General features: G+C 46.9%; 1 protein-coding gene and 1 non-coding gene across 2 annotated transcripts; both read left to right on the forward strand.

The window, feature by feature from the left end:
• The first annotated feature begins 9,958 nt into the window (after nucleotides 1-9,958).
• FOXL1 (forkhead box L1) lies at nucleotides 9,959-12,020 on the forward strand. The gene has a single exon (XM_053400080.1). The coding sequence runs from the start codon at nucleotides 10,493-10,495 to the stop codon at nucleotides 11,666-11,668; it is 1,176 nt and encodes a 391-aa protein (XP_053256055.1). The 5' UTR covers nucleotides 9,959-10,492; the 3' UTR covers nucleotides 11,669-12,020.
• A 1,187-nt stretch (nucleotides 12,021-13,207) lies between these two features.
• Nucleotides 13,208-13,278, forward strand: TRNAA-UGC (transfer RNA alanine (anticodon UGC)). Its single transcript has one exon. It is a non-coding gene; the product is annotated as a tRNA-Ala (tRNA).
• The last annotated feature ends 3,709 nt before the right edge of the window (nucleotides 13,279-16,987 follow it).

Here is a 16,987-nt window from a genome sequence, read left to right on the forward strand (position 1 = left end):
TTGAGTGCAGGAAGCTCCTGCAGCCAATCCGAAGCAGCGCCTTGGTTTCCGAAAGTTTTCAGAAGTCAAACGGACTTCCGGAATGGATTCTGTTTGAGAACCAAGGTACGACTGTAACGTCAAGACTGCAATATACTGGGGGTGAGGTGTGTGGGGGGGCTAGTAGTCCTCCAGATTTTGCTGGATTCCAATTGCTATCAGGCCCCGGCAGTATCAGAAGTGCCAACTTAAGAGCGGTGGACTCATAATCTGGTGAACTGGGTTCGATTCCCCACTCCTCCACATGCAGCTGCTGGGCGACCTTGGGTTAGTCACACTTCTCTGAAGTCTCTCAGCCCCACTCACCTCACAGGGTGTTTGTTGTGGGGGAGGAAGGGAAAGGAGATTGTTAGCCACTTTGAGACTCCTTCGGTTAGTGATAAAGCGGGATATCAAATCCAAAATCCTCCTCCTCCTCCTCTTCTTCTTTGCCCCACCCCACACAATCCATCACATGATGCAGTCCAGTCGCACTATTTGAATGGCAATGCCCAGCAACTTTGGGGGGCATGGCCCCCTCAAATATTTTAGGGACTGAAAAGAGTACAGTGAAGGCATCTGCATGATGTCAATAGGCAGAGAGTTCCAAAGTGTGGGTGGTGCCAAACTAGTACTAATATTAATTCAGTTAGATTAAACTGGCCCCCTCTAGCATGCAAGGGGGCCAGTTTAAATAAATCGTATGATTTGACATTTGAATAACTGGCATTAATAATTGTATTAATTGGACACAATTGGTATTGTCATTAATGAGGCTGCTATTGGAACGATATTGGAAAATCTATCAAAAAATATATTAAACAGCAATAATAATTCAATTAAACAGCAACAATAATTCAATTAATTCAGTTAATGAGAAGCACAGTGTTTCTCGAACTCTTGCTAGCTGGAAATAAAAGGTATTGGAGCAATGAAATTCATTATACACTTCTTTGTAATTAAGACTACCTATCTGTGCACCCCCACTATAGAATTATCCTCCTCTCTGGGAGAAACTGAATGGAAAGTGGTAAGGCTGTATTCCTGGCAGAGGACAGCAGGCTGGTCTAGGGGAAGTTTCTTTGGGCTCTCCAGGGATGGCAACTTGAATGAAATATTGGGGGGCCCAGGTAAGCCCCGCCCACATAACATGGTACAAACACAATTTGAATGGCAATGCCCATCAACTTAGAGGGTGACCGATTTTCTCAAATATTTTATGGGGCGGGGTGGTGAAGACCCCTCAGCCACTTGGCTGCTATGGGGCTCTCCAAAACATTTCTATTCATTAAGTGAAGTGGAAGGGCAGTAGTTCAGTGGTAGCGCATCTGCTTTGCATTGCATTAGTTTTGGGGTTCAATCTCCCGCTGCTTGAATCCAAATAGTGCGGCTCTCTGTATAGGCAAGTGAGCTAGATAGACCAGTGCTTTGACTCAGTAAAACTTTAATGTCCAACTCCATCCAACTCACAATCCCTCCCCTCCCAGGTATCAGCCAGAGGGCAGGGGCAAAACTAGGCTTTATTTCACCCGGGTCAAAGATTCAGCTTGGCACCCCTCCACTCACATCTGCGGGCATACCCACACAGACTGGGAGCCTCAATGACAAGCATTGGGACCCCCCTGGAGGCCCGCAGCAAAAAACCCGGCTAGCCCCCACCCCCGTAGCTATTTCCCATATGTCGTCTACCCATGGGCGTAGTCAAGGGGGGACAGCCGCCCCTAGATCCACAAATATTATTGTAAAGCATTGAAAGTACTCAATTATCTAAGGTTCTGCCCCCCCAGCAGAAGCTCCCCCCCCCGCAATTTCCTATTTATGGGGTATTACCCCTGATTTCCCAAGAAAAGCTCACAACTTTGGCTGGCTAAGCCCATGCGGATATACCAGAGATTTAACCTGGAAACTTTTGCGTGCAAAGCAAGTCACTGACCGTCGAGCGACGACCTTTTCCTATGTCTCTGCCCGCTGATCATTTCCAAGGAATGAAGCCGGCTTCAGTGGAAGCTTTGGAAACTCTTTGTGCTCCTAAGTGCGGTGGCTGCTACTGATGCTCAAAGGGAAAGCTCTTTGCATATGCTCAGAAACCATTTATCCACGCCTTTCTTCTTATTGTGCTTTTTTAAAAAATGTAACTTTCCTCTCTCTTCAGCCACAAGGCGTTCTAGTCAATTTCATTCATTTTCGGCAATGGAGAAGAGACATTAAATTAGCCAATCACAAGCTCGGGGGCCTTTGATTGGTGGCCTGAGTGTCTCTAGTGTGTTACCGTATTTCTCCTCATTCTAGGGAACTGCTGCATTTTTATTTCCTTTTTAAGTGTCCCATTCACCCCACCCTTACAAACGTGGCCAGCGTCATTTCTCTCTGGAGTCGCGTGCAAACCTGCTCCTAAATCCGATTACCCTGCGCTCTAAAGGAGTATTATTTATTATGGTCCTTTTTGAATCCTCCCACCACCCTTTTGTCGCGGAGAGAGCGCCGATATTCCAGCCGTCTTTCCCACGAAAGGGTTAGGCAGAGAAAAAAAAGAGAGAGATGGTAACTTCCTTGGGGACTTCACTTCGGTTTCCCCGCGATTTGAGCTCCCGAGCCAGCTGAGGAGCCAGAACCACCCGGAACTTTACTCCGCATTCACTTTTATGATCCGAATGGATGTTCAGTGGGGAGCGGGCGGGGATACTTCGAACGACTGGCTCCTGAGTCAAGAGTCTATTTTCATCAGCCTCGCCCCACGCCCTGGCTGCCCAGTGCCCTTACACAGCAGATGCTCTCCGATCCTCAATCATGGAAACCCCACCGAAATCATTAACTGGACTTAATTGCTTAATATGTTCAGGAGTAGGGATCTGGTGGCTTCAGGAAGACTGAAGAGGAGGCAGCCGCACCCATTCGATCCACTCTTTCCCTCCTGGTTTTTAATTTTGGCATTCTTTCCTCAAAAAGTAACCCCATTTATTTTAACAGAATTTATTTCCGGGTAAGTGTGCTTGGCACTGCGGGTGGAATGTTTTTCTTCTCCCTTTTTTCTTCCATGAATTTGGATTTTAAAACCACGTGTTTCCCCTCTGCACGTTCAAGTTCTGCAATGGGCATATTACATTATGGATGTATGTTTACCTGTGCTCTTAATAGGTATTATTTATTTCATACCCATCTAGTAGTCATTCTGTTTTTATTTATAAAGCACAAGGGGTTTTGACTTGCACTCAGCTTTTGATGTTCACAGCTTTGACCCTGCTTTCAAAGCAGCCCTCTCAAGCTTAAAACAATTTCAGTAATGATGCAAGTAAATGGATTAGCAAATATAAGAGCTTTGCATCATACCAAAACCATAATGAATACTCAAATATTAAATGTGCTGCTGCGCTCTCTCTCTCTCTCTCTCTCTCTCTCTCTCTCAGTGTGTGTGTAAACACATACAAGTTGCAATCCTATGCACAGATCTTTGCATCAGCTGGGGAGTAAAACCCATTGAAATTAATGGGTTTTCTTCTAAGTAAATGTACATAGGACTGGGCTGATAAACATATCACTAAGTGCCTGCACACACAGTCTCAAGTGTGTGTGTGTGTGTGTGTGTGTGTGTGTGTATCTCATGAACACACATTTTCTGTTTCTCAAATGATAGGGAAACTAAATACATTTATATACTTTGTCAAAAAACTACAGGGTGGTTTACAAATAGAATACAAATGTCAATACATTACGTAACATAAAACATAACATAACATAACACAGCAAAACATAACCACATCACATCACATCTAGACAAGATAAAAATCAAAACAGTTATGTAGATACAATTATAGTAATGTGGAATGCATAATAAAATGCAGATTCTTGTAACAGCAGCAGCAGCATAAAAAATAAAAGAGGGAAAAATCAGCAGCAGAGTATCTAAAATGCAAAAACTGTGAACTGATACAGAATCTCCTCCCTATCCAAAGCTAGCTCTTAATCCTGGCCTCCAAAGAAAACGACAGGCCCTCCCAGCTCTCATCTGTGACCTTTTCTTTCCTCTACCTTTGCCCTTCCCTTTTTGGTTTGCCCCCATAAATATTTCTGCAAATGCTGGAGTTCTTCCAAGCTTTCTGATACTTCCTTTATATGGATGGTGCCATTTGGGCGTATAAAGTTCTGCACTTTGATATTTTTTACACACACACGTTGAATTTACTTATTGCATTTATATCACACTTTTTTCTCCAAGGAGCTCAAGGTGGCATACATGGTCCTTCCCCTTCTTAACCAGTCCCCAAAACAACTCTGTGCGGCAGGTTAGGCTGAGAGGCACAGTGATGGATCAATGTTATGTCACCCTGTGAGCTCCTTGGCTGAGTGTGGATTTGAACCCTGCTCCGGCCTAGACCAACACTCCATCTACATCATAGCTAGCAGTCATTGATAGAGCTCTCTTCTCTAAATTTATCCACTTCCAATTGAAAGCCATCTAAGGTAGTGACCATCCACACATTGTGGAGTAACCAGTTCCAGAATTTCGTGGGACCAGTAGACTAATAGTCTACAAGGAGCCCTCCTTAACTCATAAGAAGTCCAGCCTTGTTGGAGCAGGCAAATGGCCCATCTAGTCAAGCATCCTGTTCTTACAGTGGCCAAGCAAATGTTTATGGAATGAAAAATACCCCCCACATCCACCCTGATATAAAATGCAGTACAATTCTGGTAGATTCATTTTCAGTAATAAATCCCTAGCATAGTACTTGCCTTTTCATAGTTGCCACATGCTGCTCTTCTATATGGAGGTTCCATTTTGATATCATGGCTAAGCCACTGATACATCCCCCCCACCACCTAGATTTGCGTAACCCCACTTGTAGTGATTTATGTATAAGAACATATGAACATGTCTTGATTCAAGGCAAAGAGTGAAGACCTCTGCCCAACACTGAAGTGATGCCTCTCATCTCTGAAAATATCTTCAACCAGTCTCCTCTCCCCCAGCTTAGATTGTATGATTTAGCTGTGTGATTTTGCCCGTGCACTCTCAATCAAGCTGATTTCCAAAGTGATAGGAACTAGTAACTTGATTTTTTTTGGAAAATGAAAACAGATGGTTCACAGGGTGCTAAATTTTGCCCTTATCTGAGTTGCAGGAAAGGGGGGTGGAGCTTGTGGGACAGAAAAGGGGAGGGCATAAGGAAGCAAAGTTTGTGTGTGCGTGCGTGTGGGGGATCCTCTATTTTGCCATACTTACTCTGCCCCCACACATACCTTTTTTTGTGAATTGCAACCACCTTCGATGCAACCCATGACGCCAGTAAATAAAAATAGAGATAAATATCAAGCCCACTGAACGTTTACACAAAACCCAAGCATCCCAAATGCCTAATGTAAGCACCAAGCAGCTGTGTGCACTTCTAAAGTTGTTATAAATCCCTTTCTTTGTTATAAACAGGAAAGTACATAATATAAAGCAACAGGCCTGAGCACACGGAGACTCAGGCTCCCCTGGGACATTGCCAAGTATTCCCCTGTTCATGACGTTTTGGGGATTGCCATTTCAGTGTGACCTCGAAACAGAGGTCATAAAATCATAACCATAATATAATAACCTAAGCCAAACCCAGTGGGGTCTTTTGGGTAGGGAAATACAAAATTGATTGGTGATGGTGGTGGGAGATCAGGCCCTCAAATTGGGGGCTAATCACCTCTGGAGTATGGCTTCCTAACACATCCTTTTCTTTATAGAACCTGAAGCACACTAGCACATTGGAAGGTTGTGTTCCTGAGCTTGTACATGTTCTGATTGGTTGTATTGTTCTTTTCCAGAGCACCCATGTAAATTGGCCTGCTTTCCTTCTTCAGAGCAAATAAAGGATATTGAAAAGATACTCTTGAGACGATGTGTGTTTTTAACAAGTTGTGCTGAAAGATTTATAATTGTGCATTCAAACATAAACCCATGTTTATGGATTTGCTCCAGCACTGATGTTCTTTGCCCACAAACAAAATGGTACTGGTTCTTTCTAGGTTTGCTTTTGTGGTGGTGGGGTGTGGCAGGGGCTTGGACGTGGCAAGGGTTCCACCCCAAATGGCCCCAACTCCTCCTAATCACTTTGGTTTGAACTTGCTTGCCCACTGTCCAGTGGTGGTTGGTACTGGACATTGGGACTGATAGGGCAGAGGATGGGGAGAGCAATGAGAGGAGAAGCTAATTCTTTATAGTCCCCCCCACCATCTTCTTCTCTCTGCTGAGTTCTGCATGGGCAATGCAGAGACTGAGGAAGAAGCTGACAGCCAGTGCTGGTTGCTTGAAGGCAGACAGGTGACACCTGGTGGAAGTTAGTGGAGTGGTGTCCCATTGACTGTAATAGTCCATTCTCCACTGCCTCTGTCTCTGGGTCTAATGCACACCACTACCTCAGAGGGAGAGGGCAAGGCTGCTAAAGGCTGCTGTTCCATGCTCCTGTCACTACTCACACACCAGGAAAGGATAGGTTAGCAACAGCAAACAGTAGGCAGCTCTGGGAATTGGCAGTGCCCTTCCCAATCTGTTGGAGTGGGGGTTTCATCAGCAGGCTGTCAATGCTTACCCAAGCCAGCCCTGCCACATGCATAAAATCCTGTTCTTCTCATGATCGTTGAGCCACCTCCCCATGCTGCTTCATGTGAGGGTTCAAATGCATTGCAGGCTCACATCTCAAGACAAATCAAGAGAGACTATCTGAAGAAGTGTGCATACACACAAAAGCTCATACCAATAACAAACTTAGTTGGTCTCTAAGGTGCTACTGGAAGGAATTTTTTTAAAAAATTGTTTCTCTATTGTCAGTTTGTGGTGGTTGGTCACCATGGACAACAGGGAGTGTTGCAGAACCAACACACAGAACTGTGGCCTTCCAGATGTTGTTGGACTTCAACTCCCATCAGCCTCAGACAGCAAGGCGAATGGAGGATGGGAGCCATAAGAGCCAACTTCTAGGGGCCGTGGGGGCTTTGACCCCCACAATAAAATATTTGAGAGGGCAGCCCCCCACAAAGTTGATGCACATTCTCATTCAAATGGTGTGTGTGCATTGCGTCATGTGATCCATTAAGGGGGGGGGCTTACCTCCCCCCCCAATATTTTATGATGGGAGCCATGGAGGATAGGAGTTCAGCAACATCTGGAGGGCCGCAGGTTCCCCATCTGTGAGCTACCAGAATGATCATTCTGTTTAAAACAAGTTTATTTTCATGCTTTTATTTCCTACATTTGCAATGTTTACAGCTGACACAATCCAGATGCCAGCCTGTTTTCACACTAGGAAGTAAAAGAAGAAGAAACCCTAGAAAAAAGGGAGAAGTGTTGTGGTGCCCTTTCTCTCTTGTGTTCTTTGCAACACGTGTGAATGCTGCCAGTGCAAGGTTGAGCGTGGGAGAGAAATTGCACACTCACAAGCGTCCGTACACCACACAGGTTTTACATTGGTACTGACAGGCTGATTTAAGGAAAAGCAGACACAAGAGGCAGCCTGGTTTTTCTTTTTTTTCTTTTTTACAAGGCTTCAATTGGCTTAGTTTTAAATCAGCTCCGGATGTCAATGTAACCTATTGGCTGAGATGCAACACACACATGAGATTGTTCTGCTGAGTTCTCTCCAGGGGTAGATGGACCTGCCAAGAGGCAGATGGTCTGGGGGGGGGGAATCATGAAAGGACAGCAAATGGTCAAGTTCTTTACTTTCTCCAGTCCCCATGCTGGGTTTCTGCCACAGGCACCAAAACGTTCAATGCCATCACATGTCATCTCTTGTATTAACTGCAGTTGCACATAGGATAAGTTGTGGGAGAGGGGCTTAGGCATCAGTGATGGCTGGTGTCTGTTGCAACTGGTGGGGCAGAAGACAAAGAGACCAGCAGAAGGTGGAGCCAGAGCCAATCACAGGTGGAGCCAACTAATTTTAGTTTTGCCATCATCGCTGCTGATCTCCATAAGGGACAACACTGAGAGTAAGTAGGAAGCTGACAGCCTAGACTGGTTGTAAAGAAGCAGGAAGTGAGGTTGTAGCTAAGGGCAGACCAAGATTGGTAGGGCAGTGCCCCATGTGCCCTAATGAACCAGCCTCCATTGTCAAGCATCTTTCTTGGGGTCACTTATAGCAGGGGAAAGAATATGGCATGATAGAGGCTTTGGTCCTTTGTGTACATACTCATTCTCTTCTTCCCAAATAAATTTTGGGAAGTTTTTCCAAGCACTCTCAGACCTGGGAGAATTAATTGGTATACAATCTGATTGATATACAGGGCAAGCATAAATGAGCTCCGAGGCTGCAATACAATGCAGTTATTTGGGAGGAAGCCCCTCTGAATTCAGTGGAACCCCCCCAATAAATATGCGTAGGGCTGGGTTTTAGAGGGAGGGAGGCACATGAAACAACATTTAAAGAATTATTCATGGTGTGTGGAAAGAGGGCCATAGAATCGTTTTTCTCCCTTTCTTATGTCACAAGATTTATATACTGCTTGATTGTAGTAAAACCTCAAAGCAGTTTACAAAAAGAGTAACTCCAGAACTGGGGTTGTTCAGTGGCACTGATTACAGGACAAAAGAAAGTCCATCTTCACAAACCAGGCAGAATTAAGCTATGGAATTCATTCAGAAGATGTGCTGCTGCTGGCTACCAGCATAGATTCTTCAAAGGGACATCTCATTAGACCAATTATTGGATTGGAAGAAATCCATATTCCAATGACTCATAATAAATTGGCGCAGGGGGGGGGGTTCCCTTTACACCCTGCTTGTGAGTTTCTTCTCAAAAACGCATCTGGCAACCCACTGCTGAAACAGAAAGCTGTTCTGGCCTGATCCAGATGGGCTGGGGTGGGCAACCTGTGGTTCTCCAGATACTGATGGATGCCAGTTCCTACAATCTTTGACCATGCTGGCTGAAAATGAAAGGCACTGGGAGTCCAGTGAGATAAGAAGATAGTAAGAGCCCTGCTGAATCAGTTGCCAGGCCCATCCAGTCCAGCAAGCTGCTCCAACAGTGATAGCAGATGTCTCTGGAAAGCCCAGATGTGGTAGACAAGCACAATGGGTTTCTTCTGCTCCTGATCTGCATAACCTGATGCTCAGAGGTACACGAGATGCAACATGCAGCCACCATGACTAGTAGCCATTGATTGCTTCTCCCATGCATTTGTCTCTCTTTTAAAGCGCCCTGGAGCTTCCCACCATTACCTTGGAGTCTCCAATTCCACAACTATTTCTTTCCTAAAATCTCCCAACATCTGGAGGACCACAGCACATATAGCCCTGTCCTTGCAGTAGGGTAGGGATGGGGAATCTGTGGCCCTCCAGATGCTGCTGATTACAATTCCCATTATCTCTAACTGTTGGCCATGCTGGCTGGGGTTGATGGGAGTTGGAGTTCCAACAACATTTGAAGGGCCACAGATAGGAGTTTAGTATAGGGATAGAGAAAGCGACCTTCTACTGAGTCAGTCCATTGGTCCACCGAGTCCAGTATTGTCTACACTGAGCTCCCTGAAGATGCTGGGGCCTGAACCTGGGACCTTCTGCATGCAGACCAGATGCTCTCCCACTGAAATATAGCAAGAAGGTACAGGAAGCTACCTTATACAGAGTCAAATTGTTGGTCCATCTAGCCCAGTGTTGTCTACACTGACTGGCAGCGGTTCTCCAGCAATTCTGGCAGGGGATATCCCAGCCCTACCTGGGGATGCCGCAGATTGAACCAGGGACCTTCTGCATGCAGAGCACATGCTCTGCCACTGAGCCACGGCCCTTCCCCATCCCCGGAATGGAAAGAGAGCCAGAAAGCCAGGCTAACGAGCTCCCCGCTGGCTCCCCGTCTTTTCCCTTCTAAGCTGCAGCAGCGAATAAGATCTCTTGCTTTTGCGTGTGCTTCCAGGGGTTGGGGTGGGTGGGAGGAAGGAGCGGGGTGGGGTGGGGGTGGGTGGACGTGAGATTTCAAACATCAGATCAGTGCGTTTATATATTGGGTGCCCGGAAATTTTTCCAAATAAACACAGCTTGATTCGTCTTGGGTGGGCAGACTTATCAACAGACTAATGCTATAAACAAATGAAGGGAGCGCGGGGGAGACCCATTGGCTGGTACGGCCGAGCCACGTGGAACGGCTGCAGTCGCCGCGCAGAGTTCTAATTAATGTGGGTGGGCCGAGGGCGCACAAACGGCTGTTTATCGGAGACAATTTATTTTCCAGCGCTAAGTCAACATATAATCGCAAACTTACAACAATTATTTCACATTTCCTCCCGCCCCCCCTTCTCCTTCTCCTTCTCCTTTCTCTCTCTCCCCCATCCACCCCCCTTGGGGGAAAAAAAGCGCTATGAAGCAGCGACAGGAGGGGAAGAGCCCAAAGCGAGGCGAGCAGGGACGGGCGCCACCACGATCCTCGCAGCGCAGGCAGATCTGGGGGAGTCCTAGAGGGAGCCCCACTTTCCCTTAGCCCTGGCAAGCCCGAGTCACTTCGGATCTGCCATGAGCCAGCTGTACAGAGGCTCCCTCCCCGCAGCCCTGGGCAGCTCCCCCATGGTATACCTGTACGGGACAGAGCGGGGAGGGCTCCCCGGGGCTCTGGGCTTCGCCTCGGCGGGGGTGCTGTCGCGGCAGGAGCCTCCGCAGAAGCCTCCGTACAGCTACATCGCGCTGATCGCCATGGCGATCAAGGAAGCGCCCGAGCAGAAGGTGACGCTCAACGGGATCTACCAGTTCATCATGGAGAGATTCCCGTTCTACCACGACAACAAGCAGGGCTGGCAGAACTCCATCCGGCACAACCTCTCGCTCAACGACTGCTTCGTCAAGGTCCCCCGGGAGAAGGGGCGGCCGGGCAAAGGGAGCTACTGGACGCTGGACCCCCGGTGCCTCGACATGTTCGAGCACGGGAACTACCGGCGGAGGAAGAGGAAGCCCAAAGCAGCTGGGAGCGCCGTCGGTGGAGAGGATGCCGAGGGGATGGAGAGGGACGGGGAAGCCTCCTCTGGTGGTGGTGCAGAGGCGCCTGAGGAGCAAGGCAAGAGGCCTCGGGAGAGCCACCGCCATTACCATCACCACCACCACCACCTCCTCACCACTAACTCCGCCGTCGAGGAAGACTTGGCGCCAACTTTGGGCAAGGATGAAGACTCCAGGGTCAGGCTGGACCTCGTGAAGGGAGGAGAGAAAGGAGGAGGGAACGGCCCTGGATCAGGCCCAAGCGGACTCCGCCATCACCTCCAGGTGACCCCGTCCGGATGCGCGACTATTAGGAGCCACTCGGCGCGCCCCGAGTCTTCCCTGAAGGATCACGCGCTCGTCGCGGGAGAGGGCGCCTTGGAGCATGCTGGGGCGAGGCTCCCCCAGGAACCGGCACCTTCAGGGGCACCCGCAGCCAACCCGGCGGACCCCGACGCCCCGAGGAGTTCCGCTAAGCCTCAGAGCTTCAGCATAGACAGCATCCTCTCCAAGAAAGCCCTCCACAGGCCGGCCAAAGGCATCTCCAAACTGGACGGCCTCGCCGGCGATTGCCTCCTCGCCGGCGCTGAGACGCGCACGGCTTTCAACGCTTCGCTGGTGCTAGATTCCCAGATTCAAGGGAGATTTTACCAGCTGGGAATCCCTTTCCTGTCTTACGTGCCTCTCCGCTTCCCTGAGACAGTGTTTCACTTCCAGTAAACCCGCCCTCGACGGCCGCTCGCTTCTGAGTCGGTTCCGAAGACGCTGCAAACCAAGGAGACGTCGGACAGGTGGGTGGCTCGGTATGCCTGCCGAGGGAGACTGGGATGGGATTCTCACATGCAGTGTCTAACCCGGGTCAGCCCTCTCAAGTCTTCCTCCCCACCCTCCAAAAAACAGCGGAAATCGTCTGTCTTGATCTTTGGAATGTAAACGCCTGTTACGGTACTCCTTTACTTCGAAGTCAGCTCAGCTGATTGCTTTCACTTCGAGCCATTTTCACTTTCGAGCTCGAAGACGATCTTCGGGAAGCGCCGCGGCTTGCTTAACTGCTTTGCGGATCGCGCCTCCAAAGGGACTTGGGGAGTCCCCCACCCACTCACTTGCTTGCTTGATAGATAATGTATGAACTACCGAGCATCGCAATAACTTGCTAGGTGGTACGACCCGGTGCCCACTTTCCTGGGGAAACTTTCCTTTCGATTAAAGCGTGCCTAGGATTGCGTTGCGAGGCTGAGACCTTAAGCAAACCGGGCTCAGCAGTCCATCTCACGAAAACGCTGCGTGGGATTTACTTCTGAGTAAACAGAACATGCAAATCACGTTCTGGGCAGCGGAATTTCAGTTTTCTCTTCATCTCTTTCCCTCCCCGGTTCTGTGCCTCTCTCATTCTTTTATTCCAGTCGTTTTTGCATGTCTGATTTGATGGCCTCTGGCCTCCGAAGAAATGGCACCTAATCGTTTCGTTCAAAGTGACCGTCGACGTTTTCTGAAATGGGAAGGAAAGTGCCGTAGAATTCTGAATGAATACGAATACAGCTGTTTTCCTAATAATAATAATAATCCATGCTGAATTGACTTTCCCCCCTACAGACACACACGAACACACACACAGGCGCGCAGCTCTAGGTGGGGGTCATTTCAGACGGTTTGCTTTTCAATAGCGTGTCTCTGTTTAGACAGAAAACATCGCACATGGTGCTTTTTGGGGGGCGGGGGGGTGAGCTGTCTGCATCTCAAACTGGACCTCGTTAGAGTCACTAACAAAACAACTGACCACTCTAAAGAACCCCCACCTGAAGCCCTGCTCAAAGGAAAGCTAGGGAAACCCGCCAGAAAGATGAATAAACACTTTCTCCTAGCTTTTAATAATAATAATTTTTTTTAAAAAATTCTAAAGTTACATCATAGACAATCTTTTATTCTTGCTATAAATAAACAAGGCTCTCTTTTGTATATTAGTCATAAAATATCTTTATGATTTTTTTGTCATAAAAAGCCTATTTTTTGAATTTTCATTATGAAACAAAAACCTATATTCAATAAAATATTTTGTCAAAACAAGGCTTAATTATTCATTTTGTCGTTTTTGACCATTGCTTCCTATGCAGGCTCCTATGCAGGGTGGGATGTGTGTGTATTTGATCACGACAACATGCTCAGGAGGCCAAGAACCTATGCATGTCAGCTGACAAGTAAATGTATCACATTGTCTTCAGTAGGATTCATTCCCAAATAAATGTGCAGAGGCTTTGGGGAGGATCATAGCTCAGTGGCAGAGCATCTGCTTTGCATGCAGAAGGTCCCAGGTTCAATCCCTGGCATCTCCAGGTAAGACTGGGAAAGACTCCTGCCTGAAACTTTGAGAGCCAGTCAGTGTAGACAATACTGAGCTAGGCTGCCCAATGCTACCCAAGTGGGGAATCCTGCCCACCACAAACAACAGGTTTTATGCGCCCCCAAATTTAGTTTAGCTGTTGACCTTTTTTTGGGGGGGGGCTCAGAATTGTTGAGCTTTTTTGGGGGGGGATTGCTCACCTGTAACAGAGCGACGGAGGCGGTGGGGACTTCTACTCCATTGCTTTTCACTGCCGTCAATTGAGAGGGACTGGTATGCAGTAAGAATACATTTGATGCCCCCCAGAATTTGATGCCCGGGTGCACCACACCCCTTGCACCCCCGGGTAAAGACAGCTCTGAGGAAAACTCATCTTTATTCATTACGAGGTAAAAGTAAATTCAAGAAATTATAGTAAAACACAATAGCACCATCTTATGCATGTTTACTCAAGAGTAAGCCACATGAAGTTCAATGGGCTTAGTCACAGCAAGTAAATGGGTACAAGGTTAGAAGCTTCATATCAAAAACAGATTCAAGAGTTGGCCTGGAAGTCTGGCTTTGCTTCACAGGCAGAAGCTATTGGGCTCAGTCCCTGACACCTCTAGGCAAGACTGTCTGAAACGCTTGAAAGCTACAGCCTGTCATTGTTGATAATGCTGAAGTCAATGGGCCAATTGGTCTGACTCAGTGTCCGGTGGCTTCCTGTGTTCCTCTCTCATGCCCTTCTGGAGCCTATAAATGGCAGCCTTGCTGGAGAAGAACCTTCCTGAAGGAAAACCAAAGTTACATGAACCTGCAGCCCTTGCATGGCTATAAGCTCCATCGTCCCTGACCATTAGCCATACCAGCTGGGACTGATGGCAATTATTGAATCCCAACAATCATTTGGGAGGGCCACAGGTCCCCCATCCACTTCACAGTGTAACTGATGCACCCCACCTCTGGTTTTCTAAAGAAAAGAGTTCTGTTAGGGCAATCACACATCTCCCCAACAAACCAAGCTTAAAATAGAATAATTGTTGGGGAAATGCCATTCTCCTTCTTTTCTCCACAAAATAGCTATTGGAAGTTGGAGTCATGCCCACAATGTGCTTGGATGTAGAATAATAGGCTATATTAATGAAATCATTTGTGACTGATAATTATATATTGATGTTTATTAATGGCATTAACAAATGTTTATACAGTGGTACCTCTGGTTATGAACCTAATTCATTCTGGAGGTCTGTTCTTAACCTGAAACCGTTCTTAACCTGAGGTAGCACTTTAGCTAATGGGGCTTCCTGCTGCTGCCGCGCCGGCGGCGTGTGATTTCTGTTCTCATCCTGAGGTAAAGTTCTTAACCTGAGATACTATTTCTGGGTTAGTGGAGTCTGTAACCTGAAGTGTTTGTAACCTGAGGTGTTCGTAACCGGAGGTACCACTGTAGTTATATTAATATTTACTGTTGATGTTTGTAATCTGCCAGCAGTATATACACATGGGGTTTTATTGCTCTCTCTCTCCCTCTGTATGTGTGTATCTTGGATGGCTTTAAAAACAACTGGAGAAATTCACAGATGAAGACGATGACTATATCAGTCATTTAACCACTGTCCTCAGCCATTTGAAGGGGAAAAATCTCCTGCACCCTTTGAGGATGCTGTCCAGACAAGGGTGACAAATATGGCGGCAGGCCAGGACACCAAGCCCTTGGAGGAGTGGTTGAAGGAGAAGGGCATGTTTAGAGTAAAGAAGGGGCACTAGGCTAGCCATCATCAAACAGCTGAAGTGCTTCCACATAGATGGTGAAACAAATTTCTATTTCTTCTGAAAGTAGGTCCTGAACCAACAGGCAAAAATATAAAAATAATAATGTCTAAAGGTTACATGAAATATCCTACTCCTCAGAGGATGGTGGATTCTCTTGAAGTTTCTTAACAGAGGCTGGCTGGCTACCTATCAGGTTCTTTGCAGGAGTGAAGAAGTCATAAGAACCACCTTGTTGGTGTTTCTTCTTACACACCATGTTAGTCAAAACCCACAAGTTTCTTGCTGTTGTCAAATGGTCCTCACCAACTCAGGGAATGACTAACAACACTCCTGGAGATGAGCTCAGTGTTGCAGCTGGAATATACAGTAAAATATACTAGTTTATGGAAGGAACCTTAGTATTCCAGAGGCAAGATGGAATGGGGTGTCCATTTTCTCCCCAGGCCTGTTTCACTCTTCAAGGAGGAAAGAAAGTCCTTATTACAAAGTTCAGGCTTGCACCCTTCCCCTCCTGACACACCACTGCAACATCCTGGTTCTTCATAACCACACCACTTCACCCTCCAGCTGCCAAGTTCCTGTAAATTCCTACCCAAATGGGAAATGCTTGGTTTTGTGTGCAGGGTCAGAGCCGCACACACAAAAATAAATCTCTCCCACCCCATTTCGATATCCCTGGCTAAACAAAACACACACATACACACTCAGCTTTGCCCACAACTTGGCTTTCAGCCTTTTTTTCTGTTGGCTCTTGAGAACTCCTGATCCACCACAGTTCCATGGCTCACAGCCCAGACCCTAAACTTTAGGACTGTCCTAATGCATCTCCTCAAAATGTTGGAGAAACCCAACATCATGGATTTATTAACCTCTCCTTGATCCAACGTTGGTGACTTTTGGCTCAGAGGGGAGAGACTGTCAGCCAAACACACACACAGCTCTTCCAAGTAAGGAGTCTTCCTTCCTTCCGCAAATTTTCCTGGCTAGAGTGTTACTGCAGGGACTGACAGAGCTTATCTGCACATGCAGGGAAAGCACATGGTCCCTGTTGGACCTGTACCACTTCAGAATGCAGGATTGCCTGTTTTAATAATGCCCCACCTTAAAACAACAACAACCCTCCTTGCATGTGGAAAATTTGCTTATAAAAGTGGGTTCTAGCCTAACACTCTCTCATACACTACAGTACTAACTGCAAGGTTTTCATTCCCCTTCACATGTTTTTTTTTAATCATTTGAACTTGACACCCCTACTTGCATTCTGAAGTGGTGTGGTCCCAGGAGAGCTGTATGTAGCATGTTATTCTTTTCAACATGTTAACTAACAATGGTTTGAACAAACCACAGTTTTAGGACGTAACAGGAAACTGCTGTTTGTTCCAAACCACAACCATAAGCTTGTGCAGGAAGGCTGGGAATAATATGGAGGAAAGGATCTGTAAAAAAAGGAAGGGGGTGGGGGAAATGGAAAGGAAGTGAAAAATCCAGAAGCCTGAGTCTTGCCACATAAACCATGGGGTTCCTAACCTTATTGGGCCCTTGGTCGAAAAATGGGGAAACCATTGTGAGCAACACACACATGTTGCATATTAGCTCCCATAGCAACTTATTCTATTGGCTATAAGCTTTCCAGTTTTCTATTGGCTTTTAAGCCTAATTCCAGCATAGGAAAATAGGAAACTGCCTTATACTGACTGAGACCATTGGCCCATCCAACTCAGTATTTTATACACTATTGTCAACATACTGGAGATGATGGTGACCAGGCAAGCTGTGCTCCTGCTCAGCGTGCTATTTGGGTGCTCACTGGTGATGGGTGTGGGACATATCATTCACTGAAGCAATCAAATACAACATTTCCTGTTTCCTAGAGTGGATACACAGGGGAATGTTGCTCCAGACAGGGAGGACTTCCTGTCATACGTGCTCTGGAGCATCTGTGTGTG

Source organism: Podarcis raffonei, chromosome 8 (genome assembly GCF_027172205.1).
Source record: "Podarcis raffonei isolate rPodRaf1 chromosome 8, rPodRaf1.pri, whole genome shotgun sequence".
Taxonomy (NCBI): Eukaryota; Metazoa; Chordata; class Lepidosauria; order Squamata; family Lacertidae; genus Podarcis; species Podarcis raffonei.